This window comes from Nothobranchius furzeri, chromosome 12, assembly GCF_043380555.1.
Source record: "Nothobranchius furzeri strain GRZ-AD chromosome 12, NfurGRZ-RIMD1, whole genome shotgun sequence".
Classification (NCBI taxonomy): Eukaryota; Metazoa; Chordata; class Actinopteri; order Cyprinodontiformes; family Nothobranchiidae; genus Nothobranchius; species Nothobranchius furzeri.
This window is the reverse complement of record NC_091752.1, coordinates 69052600-69070099: the sequence shown is the minus strand read 5'-3', so window position 1 is coordinate 69070099 and position 17500 is coordinate 69052600. Positions and strand designations below refer to the sequence as shown.

At 42.6% G+C, this 17500-nt stretch overlaps 2 protein-coding genes across 14 annotated transcripts in view; both read right to left on the bottom strand.

Annotated features, from left to right (window-relative positions):
- The window catches only part of LOC129157291 (zinc finger protein 271-like), a 146372-nt gene that overhangs the window by 63148 nt on the left and 65724 nt on the right, over window positions 1-17500 (bottom strand). The gene's annotated exons all lie outside the window — the stretch shown is intronic.
- On the bottom strand, window positions 3446-12221 carry LOC129157258 (zinc finger protein 84-like). The gene has a single exon (XM_070542955.1). The coding sequence runs from the start codon at window positions 12035-12037 to the stop codon at window positions 10388-10390; it is 1650 nt and encodes a 549-aa protein (XP_070399056.1). The 5' UTR covers window positions 12038-12221; the 3' UTR covers window positions 3446-10387.

Sequence of the window (17500 nt, the reverse complement as noted above, 5' to 3'; positions counted from 1 at the left end):
GAGAGAGAGAGAGATGGGATGTTTAAGAATATTTATTTTATAATTATTTGAAACAATCACCAGGACTAACTCTCTAATGATGGATGCAGATGAATGTAATGCTGAAGTGTTGGTGTGTGTGTGTCAGTTCAGAATCTCCATCTGGTGGAGGCGAGTCTGAGTGCGAGATGTTGTTTGCTCCTAACTGACCGACGATGGACTTCAGGAGGAAGACATGAGACGCTATCTATGCCGATCTACGTACCGTGCAGAGACTTCCGTGTTAGATCCGGATGCCAGGTCCTCGGACCCTCCTTGGTGCTGGAACTGGCGAAACAGTGTCGGCAGCACGACAAACCAGTCTATAGATCGTCTCCCGGTACAACGGCAGGTTTTCAGCGTCACGCAGAGACCCCCCTTTTTGGGTCAGAGAGTTCAGCTTTTATTCTGAAGGAACCGTCATCTTGTTGATAAAACGACAGAATTTTCCAGCTTGACAGTTCTCAGCTTAAAAGTAGAAAATACAGCTGGCCAGTCTGTACTTCACTTAGCGATGATGGATTTGAGAGCTGGTCGAGTACTTGGTTTGAACTGCGTTGAACTAAACTAAAATGGTGTTGTTCTGTTTTATTAAGCTTAGTTGTTTATGATTCTTAGCGAATCGGAGTGGACAGATTAACTAAACACCACAGAACTCTGCCACGCATCAGAAAGGAAGCTCTGATTGGATGAGTGAACAATGTGTCATGTGTTTACCTTATGTGAATCAGGATGTCTAGCTCAGTTAGCCCAAAGTCCTGTTATTCATTAAACACATAAATCATAACATTGTGATTTCACAGATCGGTCACCTGATTATTATTGACCAGCAGTTGTTTTGATTAGGTTTATTAGAAATAAAGTTCTTTGATTAACTAATGAAAAGCGTTCTTCGTCCTTCTTCTGTCTTCTTTGCTGGAATGTAAACATCAGAAGCAAGCGCACGACCTTGGCAATTTATGCACACTGTCACTGTGTCAAAGGGCAGCTGTTAAGGGCAGAAATGGCATATTCATAACGCTACACGGGGGAGAGGACGGTCTGGAGCTCCCTAGTTGGGATGCTGCCCCCGCGACCCGGACCCGGATAAGCGGAGGAAGACGACGACGATGAGGGACGCTTTTTGTTGATAAAATGTTTGTTTTATCAAATGTGATTTGGTGTACTGCTCCCTATTTTAATGTTTTTGCACTCACGTACCTGTGTTAGCCCTCCCAGGATCCCAGACCTGGTTGGGTTGTAACAGAAGAACTTGTTTTATGCATTGTGTGTAAATAAACTCAAGTTTGGAGGAAGACATTGTCTCAGCCCACTGTTTGATCTAGCGTGATCACTCTCCGTACCTAAAATAATAACAGTCGTGGGGCTCTAGGTTCACACTTGTACCAAATTAATATGTAGTCAATTTGCTTTATTTCGCTGAATTTCTACTTTGTTCTTGATGGTAGCACGTGTAGCATCATGAATGGCCTCATTTTGTGGGGCAAAGTTCACTCTTTCCAGCTGGGTCACAGCTGGGTCGAGCTGTAACTTCCATCCACAGATTAAACCACCAGGAGCCGAATAGTCTACAATAACACCGTCTTCAATCTGACTGTTTATCTGTTTGCTGTTCCATCACGAGATGAAGGACCTTCAACTCTAATCAAATAATTTAATAAACTCTTTTATTATAAGGTTTACTATAATCATCATAAATGATCATCATGGTTCATTATAAATGTATTTTTAACTAATGAAATGACTTATAATTCTTTGGTTAATAATAATTATTATTTATGATAATCAGTAATGTGTGTTCAGTAACCAGAAGGTCTTTTGCACGTGTTTACACCTCATGCAGGACTCACTTCAAGGTAACTGCCTCACATGTCTTCCATAGTCATGCTTCCTGTCTCTGAGAGGGCGTGTTCTGAGGTTTTGTTAAAACCAAAGCTCCACAGCTTAAGTTCAGTTCTTGAACCAAGCTGATACTTCTTCGTGACAACGAGAGTATCCCAGAGGAGAAGGGTCGGCCGCCTGACTCCTCACTAAGCGTTCTGTCACGCCGATAGAATAGCTCTGAATAAACGCACCTATAACCAGCTGTCACTACGAGATTCCTTAAGAATCTGCCCGGATGCAAAGCCACATCTACCTGTGCACCTCACGGCAACTCTAGGACCAGAGAAAGTCGGTACCCTTGGTCATCTGCTGGACCTGAGTACCCCCGAGGCTGACAACATCCTCCAGACCTCCAGATCCACACAGAGGGTCGTCTGAACGGTGAGGTAGAACACAGATTGTGTCTGATGTTGTTCTCTCTAAGAAACCATCAGTTAGCTGCAAAACCAACGTTTCACCCAGAACGCGTTCTCCCTCTGAAAGAAAGCTTCTGAGATTTCATTCACGCATCCAAACCTCATCATTCCACTTAGTTTTCCATCCAGACACAGGGGTTGCTTTAATAACAAGTTTTAATATCAAAATTGTTGTTCAAATTTGTCATTTATAAATTGCTATTCATAAATTGTCTATTTTAAGCTGTCAGATTTGAAATTGTTAGTAATAAATTCTTAAATTTTTAAACCTGACTCTTCTTTGAATGAAACACAGAATGGTGTGCATTTTCAGTTATTGAATCAGCAAAGAACCTTATTAAGTCTTCTGTTTAATAAATAAACTTTTGCTATTAATTTCAACATCTTAAATTAAATATTAATCCGTAGATTAAATATAAACCAAGCTCGTTGGTGTATGAACTTCTATCGATTATATTAATATCCTAGATGTTTATATATGATAGAAGCTTCATATGTTAACTTGTTTGTCTTTCTCAGAATCTAACAAAGCTGATAGCAACAGCGTTAGTTCTAGTATGTAGATTAACCCTACACACGTGTGAACCATGTACACAAACACATTCAGTGCAAACACACACGCGCACACATGCAGTTAAATGTCTTAAATTAAATTGTGTGCATTAATCTTATAGTACAAGCAGTAGAGTTGTTATCATCTGTAATATGTTTTAATGGTGGGCTGGTTTGATTAATATGTGTGATAGGCTGGCCGATCAACTGGTTAAGACACCAACCAGTCCTGCTACATCTACATACAAACAGTCCAAAGAACTGGGTGTGAGCGTAGCCTCTGTGTGGCCCTCCACATACGGCCCCTTGAACACCCAGATGGTCTGTTACACATACGTTTCTGGTTCTGATCAAGCGGCCAAGCAGTCAACAATATTTACATACAAATAGTCCCAAGTCAATATATACGTCTGTGGTACCAAGAACTGGGTGCGAGTGTAGCCTCTTTGTGGTCCCCACAACATGATGAACACAGGCTTTAAAAACTCTGGACATCTCCTGTGATTTAGATTCATCATATATTTCCCCCAGTTTCAGCTGAGTGTCTCATTTAGTAACAAAACATGATTGTGAACTCTCTCTCAAGTCAAGTTTATTATATAGCCCATTTCATACACAAAACGGTAGCCCAATGTGCTTCACATAGTTAAAACAATCACAAGTGAAATGAAATAGTTAAAATGTCACATCATGTTGTGTAAAATAAAATCAAAGAATATTGACACAGAACATAGCACACAAAAATAAAAGCATATTAAGTACAATTATTGGTAGCGCTTTCTTTTACAGTCCTCTAATTACTTAGTACTTACATGGTAATTACTTTGTAAGTTAGTATATTATTGTTTCTGAGTTCTTAAATTGTTATTACCATGTAACTCAGGTTCAACTCTAGTTTTTATTTTTATTAATCATTCCTCGTAAATACTGCTTTACACAGTAACTACACAAGGGTTTCCCTTACATAGGCGTAGCCGTGGCGGGCTGAAATCCCACCGCCACGCCTACAAGATCCCAAGTTTTGATTTTTTTTTATCTGTTTCACGAGGGAGCAGCGGGAACTACTATGTTGTCGCTTGTGATCACAGCTGGCAGGCAGCAAGGAGGAGCAGGCAGGGCAGGGTGAAGTTACAGCATAAAGGTAGCAGTGGATATAATGCTTTTTGGTTTACATGTTTCAATAGCATTAAGATAAACGAGCGTTGACGATCTTGACAGGATTTCCTCTCCCCACCAGGATAATCATCACTTATTCATGTAAAATGTATTTATTTTTTCATGTCTGACTTTAACCGCATCTAATACTGTATTACGATGTGAGCGCAACAGTGGCAACTTAAGATCGATGTGTGAGCAGCCTGAGAGGTCGGGTGTTTTCATCTGAACCCTTAAAACCTCCAGCAGGCTACACTGCACTATTGACGTGTTATCGCGCGGCGCTAACAACTTAGCGACATAACAAGTCTCGGAGAAAGCGTAAAAACACGTTGAACGCTTCTTCTGAATCGGGAAAATAACACCTCTTCTTAAGCAGAGCACGACGTCGCCTCAGCTCGCTCACAGCCGAGCCGGACTGAGCTCGATAACATTGACCCAGCACAGCCACTGGGTCGTTGGAGCTGCCCCGTGACTGCCTGATGGAAAACCAGCGGGTTTCATGAGGCTCGTAGTTTGTTTTTGCTGGGGACCCCCTGTATTTTACCGCTCCCTCCTGCAGTCTTCCCCTATTAAAATTTAAAATGATTTTGTAAATTCCGTGTATCAATAGAAAAAATCTCTGCCTCTGCCAGCTGCAGTAAATGTAGTCTCCAAATAATAACTAAGAGGTAGGGCTGCTCAATTAATCAAATTTTAATCACGATTTCGATCTGAGTTTTGAAAGATTATAAAAAACAAAACAAGCCGATTATTTGCTCCTCCCACTTGCGCTGCCCTGAGTTGCAGATGAAGCGCTCCTCCTAGGGTGTTGCCAACTTGGCAACTTTGACGCTATTTCTAACAGCTTCTCAGACCCCCTTCTTGACTTTTTAAATCTTAAAAGTACCTAACGAACACCTCAGCAACATCTCTGGTAACCCTTAGCTACTTTCTGGATAACTGTCGTCAATGTTTCCTGCAGGTTAGCTAAACTCTCCGCCTGCGCTCCGGACCGTTCTTCAGGACATTAGGAAAGGGAACAGGGTCCGAAATTAACACTCGCCAAATGCGAGTAAATTGCTCCATTTGGCGAGTACATTTTTTTGCTCTACCTGCCACCTGGCGAGTAAATGTTCGCACCAAATTAGTTATGTTTATCAGTCATCTTCCATGGATTTGTGATACTCCTCCCGCCTGCATGCAACGTACACAAACGTACGCGATACGTGAACGCAGCATCCAACGTCATTTCCACCTATCCCATTCAATCAGTTTATCAAGTTAGCAGTTAGCTTCGTGTTAAAACTAGCAGTGAAATGTGGCGATTTTTAACTGGAGTCAGCCAGCCTTCCAAAAGAAAACTCGTCGAGCTGGAAGAAAAACCACCAGGACCAGTGGCAACCAGAAGATTTTGTGAAAAGTGGCGAACCGGAGATGGCGGAGTCGTGAGACAATGGCTACATTATGATGGCCACGTAGCGTTGCTGCCTTTCACAGACAACTGTCCCTCTGCATTCTTCAAATGTCCAATAAATGCCCATACTTCCCACTTTGTCTTCTTTGAGAGATAGTAAATGTCCCAAGTGCTACAGTCTCCTCTGGCCATTATTTCAGCTTTAGCTGAAAGAAAGTTTTGGTCGTAAACAACAAAGTGCGCATGTGCCGCTGGCAACTTCCAGCAGATGATACGGTGGCTGGTAAGGGTCACCGCGCCTACACCGCAGCCACGGTAATCCACTGAAATAATTTTTTTTTAAACAAGACGGTAATTATTATTGTAAACTTCTTTACCGGGGTTTACCGCTACACCGGTTACCGTGACTTTCAGATATTCTCATGGTGCAGCTGTGTTCTCCAGAGATCAAGGACTATGACCCAAATGAGGCTGTAATGCTTTGGCCCACAGACGGTGTCAGAAGCAGGAGGCCAGACTTCATGGACAGAAAAAACAAGGAGTCTGACTAGATTTCAATGAAAGAGTTCATGAAAACATCTCTAAAAATAAATAAATAGTAAAAATGACAAAAGAGTTGTTTTTCTTATTAATTGATGTTTTAATTATTTTGTCACTCTGTTTGGAATCAACATTATATAGAATTACATGCTTTAGGTAGATCTAAATCATTTAGAATTTTGGCCGGTAAAAAATATGCTTGGCCGGTAGATTTTCATCATCTACCAGCCAACTTGGCCGGTGAGTAAAAAATTTTATTTCGGACCCTGAAAGGGAATGATGCAGTGATGTGTCAGTCGCTAAAGAAACAGCTCTCGGAGCCGGCTCCCTGTTCGATTAACCAGAGTGAGTGACACACACCGTACCTGCGGACTCCTGAGCCGCTAAAAACGGCTAAATGTGCGCGTGCGGCGTGCTAAACATACGTGCAGCTTGTCCTGAATGCTGTGAGACCGGGTTGGGGGGTGGGGGGTGCAGCTGTGGTTGGGACATTTATTACAATAACTGATTAACTTGTAAATACATAGTTTATAAATAAGGTAGAAATAAGTTCCTCACGCTGATAAATAATAACTAATCTCTCTGAGGACACGGTGCTAGTGCACTCTCCTACAGCACCTTGACACGGCTCAATAAATGTTATGCATCATTTTGTGAACATCAATTTATTTGCATTTATTTGTTATAAATGCCACTGTATAATTCTTGCTGTCAGTATTTGCAAGATATTGGTTTTTGGGTCTGTACTGGTTAAACTTACATGAGTTAAACCAAGGTCTATAGCCCTTGGGTCATAAACTATGAGCTATAAGTATATTCAACACATTCTCACTCACAGCGCGTCAAAAACAAACGCTTGGTCAGCCACCATCCACGTCAGACCCCTGATGCCCAAAGTGCCCTTTTTCGTTATGTGCGAAAAGGGTTTTTTCCCTTATTTGACTGCAGATCCCAATGCAGTGTAAAACTGACGTGATTGGATGTCCGCAGCCAGGGCACCAAACAAGCTCATTGTACATCACCTTAACCTTATCCTCTTATTTAACCTTATCTTCTTATTTAACCTTCTCCTCACCCCTATCCTAACCTTAACCATCTTGCTAGCGAACGCGTTAGTGATGTGTCGATCGCTCTAAAAGCCGGCTGTGAACGGCTGTAAAAGTGAACGGCAGGAGCCGCCTCGTCATTGGTCGAGTTTGGACCAAGCCAACGCGAGGGGGAGGTTTCAACTACCACGGTGGAGGTTTAAAGTAGAGGGTATGTGTACCCTCCCCCTCGCCAGATGGTATGTTCTAACGTTCCCGTTGGGCGGCAAATACGAAAACTGACTGTCAGTCAGAGTCAGAATGCATGCGAAACAAACGCTTGATCACAGTGAAAGTAACGTTTTAGGTAGCAAGAGGGTTAAGGTTAGGTTGAGGGAGAGGGGAAGGTTATAAATAGTGAAACGTTAAGGTTTAGGTGAGGTTCAATGAGCTGGTTCGGTGCGGAGCTGGTCCGGTGCCGCATTTAACGTATAGGTGCGGTTAAACGAGCTGGTTCGGTGCCGCATCGGTTAAATGAGGGTTAAGGTTAGGATGAGGGTGAGGGGAAGGTTATAAATAGTGAAACGTTAAGGTTTAGGTGCGGTTAAACGAGCTGGTTCGGTGCGGAGCTGGTCCGGTGCCGCATTTAACGTTTAGGTGCGGTTAAACAAGCTGGTTCGGTGCCGCATCGGTTAAATGAGGGTTAAGGTTAGGATGAGGGAGAGGGGAAGGTTATAAATAGTGAAACGTTAAGGTTTAGGTGCGGTTAAATGAGCTGGTTCGGTGCCGCATCAGCGGATATCTAATCACGTCAGTTTTACGCTGCATTGGGATATGCAGGGAAAACCCCCTTTTCGCACATAAGTAACGAAAAAGGGCACTTTTGGTGTCTGGGGTCTGACGTGGAGGGTGGCTGACCAAGCGTTTGTTTCCGACGCTTAGGGTGTGAGAATGTGTTGGTATATTGGTCTTTTTATACTGGGAATCAGGAGTTATTATAGTGATCATCTTGTTTCTTATTTCTTTTTGTCCTGATTGTGTCCTGAACAATTTTATGACTGAATAAAAACAAATAAAATCAACATGAATAGAAAAATCGTCCTAAATAATCGTGATCTCAATTTCAGTCACAATAATCGTGATTATTATTTTTGCCATAATCGAGCAGCCCTACTAAGAGGTGCATTCATTTGTGGATCTCCTTTGATCCGCATTAGTGATATTCTCAGCACCAGAACAGTGAAGCAAAGAAACAGATTCCTGAGTTTGTTATAATTTTATTTATTAGGTGCATCTAACCTGTTCTATTTTTCTCTGAAATGAGATCAAATCAGTGCTTCTATGAGTTGTCTCCACTCTGCACTAGAAAATTTTACTTTATTTAGAGACGTGCGGAGAAAAAAAACTACAAGATGCAGAAAAAAGGATAAACCTCCAACCTTCATATTGTCAGCAATAAACGCAGCAAAACTTAACTTTCATGACCAAAAAAAAAAAACCCCATAAAAATTATTCAGTACATCAGGAGAGCAGGAACAAGTCTTATTTCTGATTTTAAATTTTTACTTCAATTCAAACTATTTAGACTTTTGTGTTTTCATCACATTTAGCTTGTATTTTATTTAAAATATCATCAGCTTTACAGGTTAGCTGTTCCTGTGCGCTTAAAAAGTTACTGTAAATCCTCTAATACAGGCCCAGGCCTGTATTTGACTCAAGCTCATCAAGCTCCAGGCCTTTATTGGAAGGAGGGCCAGTATTAGAGGCAGGCCTCTATTTCTATTTGAGCAAAATGAACTAATGGTTCGCTGGAGTTTTTGACAATTAAAATTGCGCTCACATTTTCAAAGTTAAACACATTTCTTTTAACAATGGTAGTTTCTGCTTCAGCCCTCTCCCCCCTCCCCCTGCTTCAGCCCTCTCCCCCCTCCCCCTGCGCAGCGGACGCAAACTCACTGACGCGCTTGCAGCCTCTCGGAGTTCCTGCTGCTCTAAACATTAAAATAATTATTTCATTTTCTGTTCCTCACTTCTGATTACCTTCAATGGTGTCTGTTTGTTGCAACCAGGTACAAAAACTAACTTGTTTTTATTTGACTATTTTTCTGTCCTGCCTGTTTATTATCTTCCTGCATCTCCTCTCAATCCTAAAGAGAAACTGCTAACTGGGTTCATATATATTCACCTTATGAGTTACCTTTGAACTGCAGTTCTAAAAGATCTACCAGAAAACATTAATGGAAATGAACCGACATGAACGATCGCGTGTTAGTTTTTGAGGTGGCGACACCTGATTTGATAACGTTACTGTGGCCGTGCTCAGGACGCAGATCTACCGACTGCAAAAACAGCGGAGTGCTCCCTGCTTGGCGGCCGCATCAGTGATCGGTGCGTCACCGGAGGACAAGGTGATGCGCCCCGCTCCACAGCAGCGAAACCCACGATCGCGTGTCAGTACTGACGCTCTGGCACAGCGCGTTGCCCCCCCAGAAAGCAGGAGCTTGTCACCTGCTGACAGGCTGCTGTCTTTTCCGAGGGCTGCATCTTGCCGGTCATTATCACGTGACAGCGACTAGTCAATGACAGACATAAAAAGTCACTATAGTGAAGTCGACTAGTTCATACAACCCCTATTGCTCCCCAGTGTTCTGCAGCGCACGTTCTCTTTGAACTTGATATGAAATTTTCACCTCCTCCTCGTCTCCGCACGGTTAAAGTTACCCTCGCGGTCTATCACTGGCAAATCAAAAGTGAGACGATGACACAACCGCCCCCGTACTTGCTTGTTACCACATTCCACCCGGCCACAATAAGAGACCAGCCATTATTCACCTCCGCCGACTCCGACACCGGCCAAAATATGAGACCCGGCCGTTAAATGAATACAGGCCTGTATTAGAGGATTTAGGGTATGTTACTTAACTTCTAAAAAAAATGACCAAATCATTCACATGAAGTAGATTTGTTATTCATTATCTGAAAGTATCCGATTAGTTTAAAAAACTAAATATGTTTTGTTTAATTTGGTTTTCAGAATGTCACTAGTTTACTTATACTTTTAATATATATACTGATGTACTGAAATACAGAGAAATCAACTTGTGAGTACAATGCATGTTAATACAGTAAGCATAGCATGTTTAACATAAGCACATTCACACATGGAAAGTATCAATGTAAATAAATCATATGGCAGTAACTCTGCTGTACTTCATTGTGTAAAAGTAGCTCACGGGCCAAAAAAGGTTGGAGACCCCTGCAATAGATCGTTCAGCCCTAGTGGATGCTTAGATGATTGTTTAAAGTTTTATTTCAGCGAAACCTTCGTCCACAGAGCTCACAAGCAAAAGGCTTCTGTCCTTTATGGACTCTTTTGTGACCGTTTAAACTGATCTTTTGGGTTAAATCTTTTCCACCGAACTCACAGGCGAAAAGCCAGTGTGGACTCTCATGTGTTTGTTTAAATGTGTCTTTTGGCTAAATCTTTTTACACAGAGCTCACAAGCAAAAGGCTTCTGTCCAGTGTGGACTCTCATGTGACTGTTTAAATTTGACTTTAAGCTAAATTTCTTTTCACAAAGCTCACAAGGAAAGGGCTTCTCTCCAGTGTGGACTCTCATGTGTTTGTTTAAACTTCCCTTTTCACTAAATCTATTAACACAGAGCTCACAGGCGAAAGGCTTCTCTCCAGTGTGGACTCTCATGTGTTTGTTTAAACTTCCCTTTTCACTAAATCTATTAACACAGAGCTCACAGGCGAAAGGCTTCTCTTCAGTGTGAACTCTCATGTGACTGTTTAAAGTTGACTTTCGGCTAAATCTTTGTCCACAGAGCTCACAAGCAAAAGGCTTCTCTCCAGTGTGGACTCTCATGTGTTTGTTTAAACTTCCCTTTTCACTAAATCTATTACCACAGAGCTCACAAGCAAAAGGCTTCTGTCCAGTGTGGACTCTCATGTGTGTGTTTAAACTTCCCTTTTCACTAAATCTATTACCACAGAGCTCACAGGCGAAAGGCTTCTCTCCAGTGTGGACTCTCATGTGACTGTTTAAAGTTGACTTTCCGCTAAATCTTGTTCCACAGAGCCCACAAGCAAAAGGCTTCTGTCCAGTGTGGACTCTCATGTGTGTGTTTAAACTTCCCTTTTCACTAAATCTATTACCACAGAGCTCACAGGCGAATGGCTTCTCTCCTGTGTGGACTTTCATGTGTTTGTTTAAACTTCCCTTTTCACTAAATCTATTACCACAGAGCTCACAAGCAAAAGGCTTCTGTCCAGTGTGGACTCTCATGTGTGTGTTTAAACTTCCCTTTTCACTAAATCTATTACCACAGAGCTCACAGGCGAAAGGCTTCTCTCCAGTGTGGACTCTCATGTGACTGTTTAAAGTTGACTTTCCGCTAAATCTTGTTCCACAGAGCCCACAAGCAAAAGGCTTCTGTCCAGTGTGGACTCTCATGTGTGTGTTTAAACTTCCCTTTTCACTAAATCTATTACCACAGAGCTCACAGACAAAAGATTTCTCTCCTGTGTGGACTCTCATGTGACGGTTTAAATGTGTCTTTCGGCTAAATCTCGTTCCACAGAGTTCACAAGGAAAGGGCTTATCTCCAGTGTGGACTCTCATGTGACTGTTTAAATGTTCCTTTTGGCTAAATCTCGTTCCACAGAGTTCACAAGGAAAGGGCTTATCTCCAGTGTGGACTCTCATGTGACTGTTTAAAGTTGACTTTCGGCTAAATCTTTGTCCACAGAGCTCACAAGGAAAGGGCTTATCTCCAGTGTGGACTCTCATGTGACCGTTTAAAGTTGTCTTTTGGCTAAATCTCGTTCCACAGAGCTCACAAGCAAAAGGCTTCTCTCCTGTGTGGACGCTCATGTGTGTGGTTAAATTAGTCTTTTGGTGAAACCTTTGTCCACAGTGCTCACAGGCAAAATTCTTCTGCTTTGTCTGGACTCTCTTGTGTTTGTTTAAATGTGTTTTTTGGCTAAAGGATTGAAGCCTGGCAGCATCAGTCTCCTTATTCAAATGGAGATGCTCTCCCTCCATACTAGACCAGAGTTTCTCCTGTTCCTCCTTTTTGTGGAGAAAATCTAGGTGCTGGTGGTTGACACGAGCACTCTGTTCTTCTGAAGCTTCTTATTTAACCAGAACCACCTGTTGAAAATCTGTAGAAAACACAGAAACATATTATGTGAATTACAGACAGCTGTAACTGTGTTTTCACACATATAACAGTTGTATTTTTTCTTTAAACTGACAGTAGAATGAAATGTATTTACAACTGGAAACTGAACTTTGAGCCTCTATAAATCATATGAGCCTTAACCCTCAGGCTTCACTTTGATTTTCATACAAAAACGTTCGCTTGTAAAAGTGGCTATAAAAAATGTATACATTAATGTTTTTTTTTGTTTTACTTTTTTTTTCATAGATCTGTTGAACAACTTCAGCCCTGCTCAAACATAAAAAAATTCAATCATTTTGAAGATTTTAACCCCTGAAATTCCACTTTGAATACTCAAAAGTCATTGATGTAATTTATGAAGAAAAAAAAAATAAAAAAAAAACAGCACAGAGTTATTTTCTAAAAAAAACAGGTAACGAAACCGTTTCTGTGTTTTAAAAAGAACGACAGCATGGAATTAGCCTTGGATATGTCAAGTCTGGCAAAATATCACATTTTATGCTTTTTTAGTTTTTGTGTAGCAGCAGATTTAAAATTTACCACCCTCTTGTGCCTGTTATGGACAAAAACATCCCATTGACTTCAATGCAAACCACAGTTTTTGATCCTGCATTATCTGCAGCAAATATTCATGCTTTCTGTGATGTAATGTTTCATTTTGGACAAAAGTAGTCAAATTTATGATTTTTACTGTTCACCACCAAATTCAGTCATTTCTTCATATGTTGCCCAGGCGAGAAAGTTGACACATTTCTATAGATCTTCTGCTGTTTTTATTGAAGTCAGAAGCTCAGCATGTAAACAAAACACAGTTTCACTCTCCTACTGAACATCAAAGGGTAGAAAACAAAAACAATATGTTTATGCACCTGGCTGGAGCTCAGGCACATCCAAACTCTTTGTAGTTCAGTTTGTTATGAAAGGGCAGAAGTGTGAATGCATGCATGTGAAGTGACTCCTTGGAGCTCTTCGGTCATCTCCAAAATGACACGTTTTCCCTGGCCGACCTCTGCAGCCTCACCAGCAGCTTTCCCTGTGTTAACCTGACACTTGCAGGCATAGGAAGTGGCAACATCAGCAGTGACCCAGAGTTTCAATCCGTACTTTGCTGGTTTACTTGGCATATGTTGGTGAAACTTGCACCTGCCTCTGAAAGGGACAAGCTGCTCATCAGCACACACATCTAACCCAGTGTTGAAAAGCATTTGGAGGCGATGGGTCCACATGTCCCAAATCGAGCGGATAGGGGCCAGCTTGTCCTGCCTGAGACGGGAAGGCCTGTTCAGCTCATCATCAAACCGGAGGGTGGAGTTGATCATCTTGAATTTGGTGTGACTCATGGTGGCCAGGAAGATTGCACGTCCACAGTGGTCAATCCCAAAGGCTGCAGGTGGATTCCCCTTTGGACTGGTACACACCAGCCAAAATCAGGAGCCCAATGTATGCTCTCACTGCGATGTCATCAATATCCCACCAGTTCTTCACCACACGTCTTCCATTTAGATTTGTCATGTTGACGATGATTTCAGTCATTTCTGGAGTGAAGAATAAATCAAAGGAGGATACCACATCGTAAATACGTGTGATGGCGTAACGTGTTGGCCCAGGATTCAAACATCTTGCAGCAGGAACATAGTGGGAAGTTTCTGCGTTAGTAGGAAACCAGACTTGCCCACTTTTAGAAATCCATCCTGGAGCAGGATCCGTTGTCCTCCCTTCTCTTTCACTGGACAGGTCAGGAGAAGAAGTCAAGGAAACAGAATGGTCTGACTCCACCTCAAAGTCCACTGAAGATGTTTCACTCTCCTCATTTTCTCCAGGAGTATCAGGCTGCAGGAGCTGATCCAGAACTTGTTCCACAGAGAGATGCCTCTTCATTTAGCTCCGTGGCTTTCACAGAAGTGAAATGACCAGATAACCAGACTACAAGGAGTTTGAATGTGGCAGGAGCATAAAAATACTAATTGTTTTTGTTTTCTACACTTTGAAGTTCAGTAGGAGAGTCAAACTGTGTTTTATTTACTTATCAGAGGTCAGGTTGGCCTTTTGACTTCAATAAAAACAGCAGAAGATCTAAAGAAATGTGTAAACTTTCTCGACTGGGCAACATAAGGAGACATGACTGAATTCAACTTTTGTCCAAAATGAAACCATAACATCACAGAAAGCATGATTATTTGTTGCAGATGATACAGGATCAAAAACTGTGGTGTGCATTAAAGTCAATGGGACGTTTTTGTCCTCTAATGGCTCGAGTGTATAGTAAATGTTAAATCTGTTGCTATGTAAAAACTATAAATGCAAAAAATTCTCAAGTTTAGATATTTCATAACATAATCAAGACTGATTTGTACTAAACACCCCAGGCAAAAAAAAAGTATTTTCTAGAAAATAACTCAGTTTGAGTGTTTTTTTTCATAAATCGGGGTGATGTGGGTGTGTTTGGAGAACTTGGTCAGAAGCCGAGCACAGGCGTTCTGAACCACCTGTAGACGGTTCAGGGAGGTTCTGCTCAGACACGTGAAAAGAGAGTTACAGTAGTCTAAGCGTGAGGAGATGAAGGTGTGGAGAACTGTCTCAAGTTCAGAGCGGGACAGAATGGGACTCAGCTGTAAGGGAAAAATGAGGTTCTTACATTTTAATTAATGAGCCGTAAGGCGTGGGATTCCATAGGAAATATGAAATCCGCCTCATGGATCGGGGTTGGTTAAACCAGAAGATCGGGTCTTTTTAATGCAGAGATCATGTAACCGTTATGTATTCACTCAGAGACAACAGAATAGAACGAGTCAAGTTTAAAAGTTAAGAAATTTTATTACTAACAATTAAACTAGGCTCATTTAAGAACTAAGTGTATAGTGCGACTAAAAATGGATGAGGCGGTGAATGGATGACGTGTCATGTAAATCAGAACCCGCAAATCCAAAGAAGCGATTAGTTCTGACGGGAACTGAAGATGTTGGTTTGGAATAAGCTGGGGTTCGTTTCAGAACTGCATGAGACACCATTAAGCCACGCCTACCTGCCTGGTGGAAGTCCTCTGTGAGATCAGGAATGCCGAGGTCCACCCGGACCCTCTCTGGACACCGAGCTGGTAGCAGAGCTGCGGTTCCGACTAGGGATTGGGCAGATCTGATCCAGTATCGGAATCGGGCTCCGATTTGGACTTAAATCACGGATCGGAAAATTCCGACCCAACCTGCACAAATTTCCGATCCAGAATTATCTCTTGTGTAATGTCTAAATAAGACATCCCGGGCTGGGAGGCGTCCTCTGTGCCCAGATGACGCGGCTCCTTTCAGGAAGTCCACTCACCGCAGTTTACAGGTAGCTGGCTAGCATGAGCAGCGCCAAACTTTTATCCACGAAATGTCCGCTGTGTGGAAATATTTTATTCTGGAAGCTCCGCAAAGCAAGAACCTCCGTCGCAACTTTCAACACTACTAATTTAATCAAACATTTGAAAAAACACCACCCGAGGGAGCACGAGGAGTTTTTAACGAGGGGGCAGAAAGGAGAAAAGCGACACCAAGAATCACTACTGGAGTCATTCAAGAAGCAAAGTAAACTCCCCGCAGACAACGTTAAAGCCATGGGGATTACAGAAAAGCTGCTCAACTTCATTGTACTTGATGACCAACCGCTATCAGTGGTGGAAAATGAGGGATTTCGCAGCCTGATTGAACACTTGGAGCCAAGGTACAGTTTACCCTCCAGGACATATTTATCAGAGACAGCGCTACCTGAACTATACAACCGAGTGTCAGCCAAGTTAGCCGGAAGCTGAAAGGAGTTCCAGCCCTGAGCTTCACTACAGATATTTGGACTTCAGATGTCTGCCCAATGTCACTGATAAGTCTTACAGTGCACTGGGTTGACTCCGGGACACATCACTTCTGTTGCGCGGTGCTTCAGGTCAAAAAGTGCCGGGGTTCACACAACCGAGCTACAATAGCAGCCGCCATTGCCGAGATGCTAAATAACTGGGGGATTCCTCTGGAAAAGTTGCACGTCATTCTACGGGACAACGCAAGTAAGCCACTTTGGAAGACATGGCAGTTCCTAGCCTGGGATGTTTTGCTCACACGCTGCAGCTTGTAGTGCATGAAGGGCTGATGCTGCAACGCAGTGTTAGCGATGAATTAGCAAACAGCCGAAAGATTGTCGCACATTTCAAGCATTCCCAACTGGCGCAGTCTCGCTTGGAAGACCTGCAGCGTGAAATGCAGGGAGCGGGAACCACATCCACTCCAGCTCGTCTCGTTCAAGACGTCCAGACAAGATGGAATAGCTCTTTCTACATGGTCAAGCGCCTTCTGACTGAGAAGCGAGCTCTCTGCGCTTATGCTGCCAACTACAACTTACCCGCAACTTTATCAGCCAACGAGTGGGGTTTACTGGAAAAAACTGTGACCGTGCTGGAACCGTTCGAGGAGTTGACGAGCTCCACTGCAGCCGACGTTATCCCAGCCGTCGCTGTTTTAAAACGTCTGCTAGCAGATGAGAACAGTACCGACAGCGTCATCAAAACAACGAAGAGCACACTCCTCCAAGCACTCCTCCAAGCTGTCAACAGGCGATTCAGCAGCATCGAAAGTAAATCCCTCTACGCTGTTGCGACTCTACTGGATGCTCGTTACATGGACAGGTGAGGCATATTTTATTAATGCATTAATTATTAATATTGTCTAAGTTTAAATATAATGTGTATTATCTCTATGGGTCTGTGTGCATCCAGGCAGGCCAGGCTCTTGCAGCAGCAACAAATAAAGTTGTACTCAACCCATTTTGTTTTTTGTGTCAGATTCTTTACTGGGGGAGAAGCTGCCAGGACGGCAAAGAATCTCCTCAAGCAAGAGATGGAGCGAGCACTGTCCAAGGCATCAGCTGACAAAGCAGGGACAAGGAAGCCAGAACCAGAGCCAGCAGAAAAGGTTGCTCACGTGGATGCTAGTTCTCCTACCACAAGTAAGAGTAGCTTTAGCAGTCTGTATGACAAAATTCTGGAGGAACATGATGAACCTGCACAAGGTACCCAGGCAGCAGTTATCCAGATGCAAATGTACTTGAAAGAACCAACAATGGGTGAGCTAGACGGCCCTTTCCAGTACTGGGCAGACAACCATGCCCGCTTTCCTCTCCTTGCTGCTGTTGCAGTAAAGTTCCTGAGTGCTCCTTCAACGAGTGTTGAAAGTGAAAGACTGTTTAGTACAGCATCCAATATTGTGGATGAAAAAAGGAATCGTCTGACAGCAGAAAGAGCAGAAATGCTTATATTCCTCAGAAAGAACCTGTCATTGTTTAAGTGAGATTAGATGAACAAC